Genomic DNA, 11,489 nt, shown 5'->3' with positions numbered 1-11,489 from the left:
GTTGTTCAAATGCCAAAAGCACGTTTGCGTAAAACATTATTTTACTGAGAACTCATGTAAGGAAGGCACTCACATTGTGGTCAGAGGAAGTGATACAAAGGCCTTCCCAAGGTCTCCCTGAAAAACTGTATAATCAATGGTGAGACGTGGGAGACACTGGCAAAGGACCACATAGTATGGGGTGCCTGCATCAAAGAATTTACTATCTCATGTGAGCCAAGCAGAATTACATTCACTCAAAAGAATGATTTGCTATGCAAATTGAGAGCCATGTCCACCCCAGATGTTCACAGGAAATATTTGTGCCCAACCTTGGTGGAGCCTTGTAGGCTTGTATTGGTCTGATCAACCTTGGTCAAACACACCGTATCTTGACCTTGACATAGTGATGTCATTTGGTCCTCTTTGAACACAAAGATCAACAAAAAAAACACCAACTATGTAAGTAAATATTATAATAAAGAAATAAATGCTGTTGACAAATGAAAGCAATCATAAAGTGAAGGCATAAGACATTTTGGCCATGACACATCATAGCTGGGGTATACTCAAGCATCAATGTAACAGCAGATAACTGTTCTTCACTTGGCTGTAAAGTCTCATAGCCCTCAGTTCAGTCTAGATTATAATTAGTATCTCTTATGAACCCTTTTCATGTTTTATCTAGAGAAGACTTTGTTTCAGATTCTCAGGAAATGAACTAGATCTTTTCTTTTTCTTTCTTTCCTGTAATCACACATAAATGCCTCCCTCTTTCTGCAAATACAGTGCATTTGCCAACTTCTCACAAATTCCTCACACAATTTTCATTGTAACATATAACTTCTATCATTTTTGATAAGGGAGAAATTTCACATCTTCTCTCTCTTCCACAGATCTTGCTACCTCACAGATAAAACACATAATTTGTCTGAGATTCCACAGAGAGACACATTCCACAGTAAGACCTTTCTCATCTTTATTCCAACTGACCACATCAACTGCTTTTTTCAGTATTCCATTGGGCTCTTTATGACTCTGCTTTCAAGTGTTGACTCTGACATTCATCAACAGTACAACCTTTGGGTAAATCTCCTGTCTGTCCTTCATTTCCCTCCTTCTGGTTGATGAAGGTTAGACTATAGGAATTCTGGAGTCTCTTTCTCATGTAAATCATGGGATTTTTAATGGTTTAGGAGTTGGTGACATTCAAGGATGTGGCTGTGGACTTCACCCCAGAGGAGTGGGGCCTCTTGGACCCTTCTCAGAAAGAGCTGTACAAGGAGGTCATGCTGGAGAATGCCCAGAACCTGCTCTCCCTGGGTAAGGACACTTCCTCTGGCCACTCTGAGTTGGCAATCAAAGGGAATATCTTCATTCCTGAGTGTGCTGACTTTGGAGCTTTGTCAGTTACTGGAAAGGGAAAAGTTCTGGTCTCCTGTGTCCAAGAGACAGGGTCCTCCTGCTGCCTGGTTTTCCTATAAAAGGTCAGTACATTGTGTGAAGAGAACCTGGAGGTTTCCTGGTTGCTCCTGAAGCTGTCTCTTGTCAATTCTGGATAGCTTGAGGTCAAAGTTCAGATCAGTGTTGAAGCATCTGAGGTGTAGAAGTAATCCTATATTATGTAGTCCAGCCTCCGCCTGGACATGAATTTTGCCTGCCAAATCTCTGAAATCTGCTCAGGCGGCTTTTCCCTGCACCCCCTTCCACTTTCGGAAGGGCCAAGTATTTAGGGCATTCTTCTTTGTGAGAAGCATCAGTTTGTAGCTCCCAGCTTCTAGCTGTGCCTGGTAGGGCACATTTCTCCTTCTTCTTCCTTTACATTGGCCCAAATTCCAGCCCAGGAGGTGGGAAAGGAAGGAAGGGAACAAGCATTTCTGTTCACCAGCTGCTGTGCTAAGTGCCTTCTTTACAATATAATGTTATTAGGTGATGTTATTATCCCCATTGGACATTTAAGAAATCTGAAGCCAACAGAGGTTAAGTGACTTGTGCAGGAGCACACAGCTAGTAACTCTCTGAGGCTGGATTTAACATCTGGCATTCCTGACTCCAGACCCAGGGTCCACTACACTACCAGCTGCCTCTAATTTCTAGATAATCATAGCTATGTAATGAGTCCCTCCTCCTATGAAGAAGGTGCACCAAGACCAAATGTTCTGACTCCAGATTGGCTCCATGATCTTCTCCCCATCTCTCCTTAAAACTCCCCAAAATTAATGGTATGGACCCCTTGCTTCAGGATTTTGGGGAACCATCCTGTGCTCCTTGCTTGCAGGCCCCTGTGAATGCAGGAATAACAGACTGCCCAAGAAGCAGAATTGGGTCAAACTGAGGTTCATTGAGTTCCCCAGCAGTAGAATCTCACCTGAAGAGGCCATGATTCCCTGAATGAAGTGTCCCAAGATTTATTTCACTGAGTGAGGAGCAGGAGAGGGCACAGGGCCAAAGCTGATTCCTCAGGATCTAATTTTCAGGAGCTCAAGGCTGGTCTGGCAAATCCTGGTTTGGCTTACTTGTATTACAGGTATTAATGGGAGAATAAGCCAGATCTGTGTGAACATGGTGGGATAATTCTCTAGCTTTCTGTGCACACTGTTTTCCCTAAAGAGACCTAAATTACAAGTTTTTCTCCATCCTCATCCCTCATTCCCCATGCCCAGGACTGCCAGTTCCCAGAGAATATCTGATCACTTATTTGGAGGAAAGGGAAGCCCCATGGCTGCTGGAGCAAGAAGGCCTGAGGAGCTGCTGTCCAGGTGAGTGAGGGGAAAGCAGGTCTATGAGAGCTGGGATATCAAGAGGCTTTTGGTTGTGGGGGGTGAAGCAAGTGCTAGATCAAGGGCAGGAAGACCTGACTTGGAATTCTTTTTGAGACCCATTTTAGCAGTGGGATCCTGGACAAGTCACTGACCCACTGAGCCTCAGTTTCCTCATCTGTAAAATGAGGGAGTTGGACACCATGGCCATGAAGCTCTCCCTTAGCGATAAATCTCTGATCCTATAGAATTCATTGTTTCGAATTTGGAGGCATGGACCTCCCCTGAAAGTGACAAAAGTGTTAGGCTTTCTAACATGGGCTCTGTCTTAGACCCTCTTCCAATCACTGAGCAGTTATTAAGTGCCTGCTATGCACCAGTCCCTCTGCAAAGCACCAGTGGTATAAAGAAACATAGGAAACATCCCTTGCTCTCCTGGACCTCAGACTGGGGGCCAGACAGCCTGCCAACAACAATATAGAAACCTGTTCTGTACAAGACAAATTGGAGTTCATTGAGAGAGGGAAGGCCCTGAAGTGAAGGAAGACTGGAAAGGCTCATTGTGGAAGGTGGGCTCTAGCTGGGGCTTCAGGGAGGCCAGGGTGAGCATTCTAGGCTGGGGGATGGTGAGGAAAACCTATGGAGTCTGGAGGTGGAGTGTCCTGTTCACAGAACAGAAGGGAGGCCCGTAACACTAGATTATAGCTTATTTGGTGGGGATATGAGGTGAAACAGTAGGAGAAGGGCAGATTATGATGTGGCACGTGATTAACAGCTCTAGAGAGGATTTTATTTTTTAATCCTTTTGCTAGGGAGCCATAGGAAGTTGTTGAATACATGCTGACATGGTCAGTATAGAACTTAAGGAAGATGAGCTTTGACAAGTGGGTGGAGGAATGACTGGAGTGAGGGGAGACTTGAGACAGCTGGAGCAAGCAGCAGGTTCTTAGAGCACCTCAGGTATGGGGTGATTGGGGCCTCAATAAAGACTGTGGCAGTGCTGGGAAAGGAGGGGGTGTGTGGGAGCAATGTTACCTTGTTGGAATCCTAGGACTTTGCAGCAGATTGAAGATGGAGTCAGAAGTATGAATGCGTGAGAGTCAGTGAGGAAGGCATGACACCTCATTTGTGAGCCTGCACTATTGGGAGGGTGCCTTGGAGAGCTTTAGGAAAGTAGGAAAAGGGGAGGGTTGGGGGAGTTAGTTTAGGTTGGAGAAGAGCCTCACTAAAAGAGAGAGGCAGGAGCAGGGTGATTGACTGTCTAAAGGCTGCAGAGAAGTCAAGAAGGATGAGGATGTAAAAATGGGCAGTGGATTTAGCAAGCTGGAGATTTTTGGCTATTTTGCAGAGAGGAGTTTCCATTGGACAATGAAATTGGGAGCTAGACTGCAGAGAATTTTAGAGAAAGCGAAGTAAAGGAGTTGGAGACACCAGTTGTAAATGGGCATATCCAGGTGTTAGCCAAGAAATGGAAGAAAGACATTGGAAAATATCTCTTGGGTTGAAGGAATCAAGTGACTGTGTTTTGAGTATTAGAGAGAAAGGGTTTGATTTGTGGCAGTAGGGAAGGAGTCATTAGTGTAGGAGAGAATGAAAAGTAGTGAAATAATGGGGATGCTGGAGAGGCAGCATGCTGAGGATGATGGCAAGCTGAAATGCAGTGATTTACACTTGGAAAGGAGTTTGCTGCAGCAAGCAAGGGGAGACCATTTCGTCAGATAGTGGTGTCATAAAGGAAAAAGGCCCTTGATTTATGGGAGATGTGGAGGATGAGATAGCCCTTTATAAGTATCCAATTTTTTCAGTGATAGAAGGCAAATTTCTCTGCTGAGGAGGTGAGTGGGGTCTGGACGGTGGGAGCAAGCAGTAAGGGAGGGTTGCGAAGAATGAAAAGAACTGGAAAAGCTGCTGTGCTGAATGGGATAGTGAGTCATTTATGAGGTCGTTTGGTCATTTCTGTTCCTTCTGACTCTTCATGTCCCTATTAGAGGTTTTCCTGGCAACTATAATGGAGTGGTTTGCCATTTCCTTTTCTGGCTGATTTTACAGATGAGGAAACTGAAGCCAGCAGGCCTAAGTGTCTTGCCCAGGGTCACACTGCTAGTATGTGTCTGAGACTAGATTTAAACTCAAGTCTTTCTGACCGGTACTCTGTCCCCTGCACCATCTAACTGCCCCAAGGGAGTCAGTTAGGGAGATGTCAAAAGAAAGCCTTGCCACAGTAAGGGCCTGCAGTCTGCCATACAAGCATGGAGATGGTTGAGAAGAAGTAACAGCTTGGGAATGTCACTCTTAGCCTATCCAGTGGAAAGAGAGTGTTTAGGAATGGAAAGACATCTAATTCAGTGGGATATATGGGAACGCAGGGAGTGAGGCTAGTAACACTGTGAGAAGCAGGGTAGGATTAGGGAAGGAAGCGTCAAAATCAAAAGAAGAATGACTACAATACAGGCACATCTCAGAGATATTGTGGGTTGTGTTCCAGAGCTCCACAATAAAGCAAATATTGCCACAAAATGAGTCACATAAATTTTTTGGTTTATCTGCATGAAAAGTTATGTTTGCAATAGACTGTTGTCTATTACATGCACAATACTCATGTCTAAATGAATGTGTATACTTTAATTTTGAAACATTTTATAGCTAATTAAACCTGTCTATCATTTGATCTTTCAGTGATCCTTAATTTTGTGGCTGTTGGTGCCTCTGGCCTGGTACTGATGGCTTTTGAGTGATGGGGCGGGGAGGAGGTAGGGTGAGATTGCTCAACGTTCGAAGTGGCTGTGGCAATTTCTTAAAATAAGGCAACAGTGAAGTTTGTCACATTCATTGACTCATATTTTCACTTGACATTTAAAGCCCCATTGTTAGATTGTTAATTTCAATATGGTTACTTCTCAGGGAATAGAAAGACATGAAAAGAGGGAGAAAACAAGTCACCATGCAACAATAAAATAACTTTTCTTAAAAACAAAACAAAAGAAAACTCAGTAGAGAAAAGCTGTGTAGTACCATGGACAGAGCATGGCCACTTGTAGGGTTGGAATTCTAGTGTCTCCTTCAGGAATGTTGGCCAGGTCCCTCAGCCATTCTGTGCTTACGGCCAGAGCTGTGAATGTACTGAGAATGGTGTGCTGGAGTCATAGCTGTTTGTGAGGATCTGATGTAATTGTGTGTAAAGCTCTTTGTAAATTAACATCCTGCAGGTGTGAGCTAATGCCATTTTCGATGATTGATTCTGTCCATTGAACTTTGAAGACTTTTCTCTTAGCCTGGGGAAATAGGATGTAGATGAGTTAGTTTACTTTCTCCCAATGGAGGGAATGGATTAGAATTATATATGTGTGTATGTGCATCTCTGTATATATGTTTTATTGTTTGTCTCTTGCAGAAGGAGAGATTAGACCTGAAATAAAAGACACTACTGCAAATCTAAGCATTTCTACGGAAGAAACTCACAAGCAAAGCTTCATGAGGGATGGTCCTTGTGACTTCACTGGGAGACAAATCTGTGCTGGACTTCAGAGAATCCACACAGGAGAGAAGCCTTATGATTGTCATCATTGTGGGAAAGATTTGAGTCAACAGTCATTTCTTATTAACCATCAAAAAATTCGTAATGTAGAGAAAACACATGAGTGTCAAGAATGTGGTAAAGCTTTTAGTGAACACTCATCTTTCATTATATGTCATAGTATTCACACTGGCAGGAAACCTTGTAAATTTAATCAATGTGGAAAGGCTTTCACAAAGAGCTATCTTGCTGTATGTCAGAGAAACCATACTGGGGAGAAACGTTATGCATGTGATCAATGTGGAAAGGCTTTCTCACAGACTGCCAATCTTACTGAACATCAGAAAATCCACACTGGAAAGAAACGTTTTGTGTGTAATCAATGTGAAAAGGCTTGTAAAAGTACCTCTGACTTTGGTGTACATCAGAGAATCCATACTGGAGAGAAACCTTATGAATGTAATCAATGTGGAAAGGCTTTTAGAAGTCCCTCTGACCTTGCTGTACATCAGAGAATCCATGCTGGAGAGAAACCTTATAAATGTAAACAGTGTAGAAAGGCTTTCCCACACAGGGCTAATCTTACTGCACATCAGAGAATCCACACTGGAGAGAAACCTTATGAATGTAATCAATGTGGAAAGGCTTTTAGAAGTCCCTCTGACCTTGCTGTACATCAGAGAATCCATGCTGGAGAGAAACCTTATAAATGTAAACAGTGTAGAAAGTCTTTCACACAGAGCTCAAATCTCGCTGTACATCAGAGAATCCACACTGGAGAGAAACCTTATGAATGTAATCAGTGTGGAAAGGCTTTCCGTTGCAGGAACAATCTTGCTGCACATCAGAGAATCCACAGTGGAGAGAAACCTTATGAATGTAATCAATGTGGAAAGGCTTTTAGAAGTCCCTCTGACCTTGCTGTACATCAGAGAATCCATGCTGGAGAGAAACCTTATGAATGTAAACAGTGTAGAAAGTCTTTCACACAGAGCTCAAATCTCGCTGTACATCAGAGAATCCACAGTGGAGAGAAACCTTATGAATGTAATCAATGTGGAAAGGCTTTTAGAAGTCCCTCTGACCTTGCTGTACATCAGAGAATCCATGCTGGAGAGAAACCTTATAAATGTAAACAGTGTAGAAAGTCTTTCACACAGAGCTCAAATCTCGCTGTACATCAGAGAATCCACACTGGAGAGAAACCTTATGAATGTAAACAGTGTAGAAAGGCTTTCCCACACAGGGCTAATCTTACTGCACATCAGAGAATCCACACTGGAGAGAAACCTTATGAATGTAATCAATGTGGAAAGGCTTTTAGAAGTACCTCTGCCCTTACTATACATCACAGAATCCACACTGGAGAGAAACCTTATGAATGTAAACAGTGTAAAAAGGCTTTCACACGGAAAGCCAGTCTTACTGCACATCAGAAAATCCACACTGGAAAGAAACCCTTTGCGTGCAATCAATGTGGAAAGGCTTTTAGAAGTACCTCTGCCCTTACTGTACATCACAGAATCCACACTGGAGAGAAACCTTTTGTGTGTAATCAATGTGGAAAGGCTTGTAGAAGTACCTCTGACCTTGGTGTACATCAGAGAATCCATACTGGAGAGAAACCTTATGAATGTAAACAGTGTAGAAAGGCTTTCACACGGAAGGCCAGTCTTACAGCACATCAGAGAATCCACACTGGACAGAAACCTTATGAATGTAATCAATGTGGAAAGGCTTTTAGAAGTTCCTCTGACCTTGCTGTACATCACAGAATCCATACTGGAGAGAAACCTTATGAATGTAAACAGTGTAGAAAGGCTTTCACACAGAAGTCCAGTCTTACTGCACATCAGAGAATCCACACTGGAGAGAAACCTTATGAATGTAAACAGTGTAGAAAGGCTTTCACACAGAGTTCCAGTCTAACTGTACATCAGAGAATCCACACTGGAGAGAAACCTTATGAATGTAATCAGTGTGGAAAGATTTTCAGATGTAATTCTGGTCTTGTTAAACATCAGAGAATCCACACTGGAGATGATTGTAATCAAAGTGAGCATATTCAAACATTGCTGTGAGCTTGCTGTACATCAGAGAATCCACACTGGGGAGAAATCTTAGGAAAGTCTGGAATGTGGTAAACCTTTTATTGCATGCTCTTCCCTGACTAAACATCAGAGAATCTTTACTAGAAGATAAATCTCATTAATATGATCAACATGGAAAATCATTCAGGCTAAAGGCATCTCTTATTTCTCACCAGAATTGACAGGAGATACAAATCCTATCCCTGTCATGAATGTGGAAAGGCATCCAAATGGAGTACAGCGCTCATTAGCATCACAGAATTCTTCTTGGGAACAAGCCCTATAGGGACTAAGGCAGAGACCATCTCTTCTTTTACATCATACTTCATCCTGTAGAGAACACTTAAGAAGGTGCTCAATGAGCTCCTGCTTTTCCCTGGAAGATTGAGATCACTAGACAACACAATTTTAGCTATTGACAGAAGCTTTATGAAAGCAATGATTGTGGGAAGGCTTTCACCTGGACCTCATCCACGCATCTCCATTTGAGAAATCTTGCTGCAGATAAAATTTATGGATGTAATTACTGAGAGAAGGCCTCTTCCTGCAGCACAGACCTCATTAGATATCACATATTTTATACTGTGTATGAAGCCCTGAAAATGGCTTGAATTTTTTTTCTGGAATCCTAAGTTTTCTTATGACTCCCCTAAAATATTCCATGGCATTCTTCCACCATCCCTCAGATGATTGGTACTCACTTTGTCTCGTGATGTTGGCTGGCACAGAAAGTCCCTCTGTAAATATTTTGGTATTTGTTGGACATTTATTTTTGTAATGATGTTTTAGTCTGCTGGGTTGCATAATGCATAGAGGGCTGTCTGTGAGTTCACAAGACCTCAGTTCAAATTCAGCCTCTGATGGTTACTGGCTATGTGTTCCTGGACAAGTTATGTCTTAACCTATTCCTGCATAAGATTCCCTGTCTGTAAAATGGGAATAGTTTCCACCTGCCAGGGTCAATGAGAGGATCAGTATTCTATGTAGAGTGAACTACTTGTGAGCTCACTATTATTATTTTCCCCTGGGATCGTGAGTCTCATTGCAATGCTAAAAGATATGGATAGGTTAGTGACTTTTCTTTTATTCCAATTAACCTTCAGAAGAGTGTAGGTTAGTGCAATATGTTGAAATGTATAGGGAGAAGGGTTTAGAGTTGGGAAGTTTTGGCTACAAATCTTGTGTCAGATGCTCTCTCAGTGTAATTCTAAGTGAGAAATAACCTTTCTGTGCCTCCATTTACTCATCTCTAAAAAGGGGATGTTGTATCAGATTGGACAATATGACAGAAAAGGGAAATGAAGATGTGAGGAAATTGGGACATTAATACATTGGAGTTGTAAACTGATCCAACCATTCTGCAGAATGCTTTGGAACTATGCCACATTAAACTGTGCATACCCTTTGATCTAACAATCTCACCACTAGGTCTGTATCCCAAAGAGATCATAAAAAAGGGGAAAGAACCCACATACAGAAAAAATGTTTATAGCAGCTCTTTTTGTGGTGGTAAAAACCTGGAAATTGGGGGAATGCCCATCAGTTGGGGAATGGCTGAACAAGTTGTGGCACATGAGTGTAATGGAATACTATTGTGCTATAAGAAAAGGTGAACAGGTGGATTTCAGAAAAACCTGGAGACTTACAGGAACAGATACAAAGTGATGTGAGCAGAACCAAGAGAATATTGTATGCAGTAACAGTGATGCTGTGTGATGACCAACCATGATAGACTTAGCTCTTCTCAGCAATACAATGATCCAAGAGAATTCTAAAAGACTCATAATGGAAAATGCTATCCAAATCCAGAGAAAGAAGTATAAATTTTGTATGTAGGTGGAAGCATACTCTTTTCACTTTTTAAAAATGGCTTTTCCCTTTTGTTCCATTTCTTCTTTCACAACATGACTAATGTGGAAATATGTGTACATGATTACATGTGTATAGCCTCTATCAAATTGGTTGCCATCATGGAGAGAGGGGATGGGAGGGAGGAAAAAAAATCTGAAGCTCCAAATATTATAAAAATGAATGTAGACAACTAAAAATAAAAGAAATAGGGAGGGAGCCAGGAAGGGAAGCAGATAGTTCAGAACTTCAAATATACAACCAAAATAAATGTAAAAAGAGGAATTTGGACTCAGTGCTTTCTATGGTCCTTTCCAACTCAAAATTGGAGTCTTCATCAAAAGTACATTCATATGTCCCTTTCCAAAAGTCCTCTGGTATTTCAGGAAGGAGGCCTAGGAGGACCAGGTTGGTAGTCACTGAAACTGTCCTGTGCTACTTAAAAAAATAAGAGACCTTGTACTAATTTGATGTGTAATACACTAAAGAAAATGAACATACTAACTCTGTGTTCAACAAATCCCAAGAGCTCTCCTGCCAGAAATGAATTTACTAATCACTACAGAATGCTGGGAAACTGGCAAGCAGTCTGGCCAAAACTAGGTATTGACCACCATCTCATCGGGTAGGCTAGGATTAGCTCCAAATGGGTACATTCCTTGAGCTATGAACGGTTACCTGAAACAAATCAGAGAAACCATAATGAAGATTCATTTTGTAATTTTTGGAGGGGGGAAAATATGTATCCCCTGAGAAGTGAAGAGAAGAGTATACAGAATAAAATGGAACTTTTACATCATGAAGAAACCAATGTATCTAAAATGTGAAAGCAAAGTAATTAAATGGGGGAAATCAATTACAGCAAGTTTCTCCAATAAGGTCTCATTTCCAAGTATTTAAATACTGGATCCAGATATAGAAAAATGAGCCATTGCCCAGTTGATCTCTGCTGAGAAGGTATGGATAGTTTTCCAAGGAAGAAACTCAAGTTTTCAATGACCATATTCAATAAAATGGCCCAGGGCCAGAATGCAGATCAAGGCATAATATTTCCTTTTTCTTTCTTTCTCATGGTTTCCCTCTTTCCTTCTGATTCTTTCACGATGTGACTAATGTGGAAATATGTTTAATGTGATTGTACATGTATAGCCTATATCAGATTGCTTGCTATCTTTGGGAGGGGTGAGAGGAGGGAGGGTAGGAGAAAATAATCAGGACTCAAAGTCTCACAAAAGTGAATGTGGACAACTATCTACATATCATTGGAAAACGTAAAATACTATAAAGTTGGTGAAAAAA

At 41.7% G+C, this 11,489-nt stretch overlaps 1 protein-coding gene across 1 annotated transcript; it reads left to right on the top strand.

The window, feature by feature from the left end:
• The first annotated feature begins 1,227 nt into the window (after positions 1–1,227).
• Positions 1,228–9,673, top strand: LOC118840248 (zinc finger protein 345-like). The gene is made up of 3 exons (XM_036747738.1): positions 1,228–1,302; positions 2,643–2,738; positions 6,130–9,673. Exons 1-3 carry the CDS (start codon positions 1,269–1,271, stop codon positions 8,331–8,333), a joined length of 2,334 nt encoding a protein of 777 aa, XP_036603633.1. The 5' UTR covers positions 1,228–1,268; the 3' UTR covers positions 8,334–9,673.
• The last annotated feature ends 1,816 nt before the right edge of the window (positions 9,674–11,489 follow it).

This window comes from Trichosurus vulpecula, chromosome 2, assembly GCF_011100635.1.
Source record: "Trichosurus vulpecula isolate mTriVul1 chromosome 2, mTriVul1.pri, whole genome shotgun sequence".
Taxonomy (NCBI): domain Eukaryota; kingdom Metazoa; phylum Chordata; class Mammalia; order Diprotodontia; family Phalangeridae; genus Trichosurus; species Trichosurus vulpecula.
This window is presented reverse-complemented; position numbering and strand designations above follow the sequence as displayed.

Coding starts and splice junctions, on each gene's coding strand:
- LOC118840248 (XM_036747738.1), top strand. CDS start 1,269: ATGCTGGAGAATGCCCAGAACCTGCTCTCCCTGG. Junction 1,303..2,642: donor CCAGAACCTGCTCTCCCTGG/GTAAGGACACTT, acceptor CCCCATGCCCAG/GACTGCCAGTTCCCAGAGAA. Junction 2,739..6,129: donor CCTGAGGAGCTGCTGTCCAG/GTGAGTGAGGGG, acceptor TGTCTCTTGCAG/AAGGAGAGATTAGACCTGAA.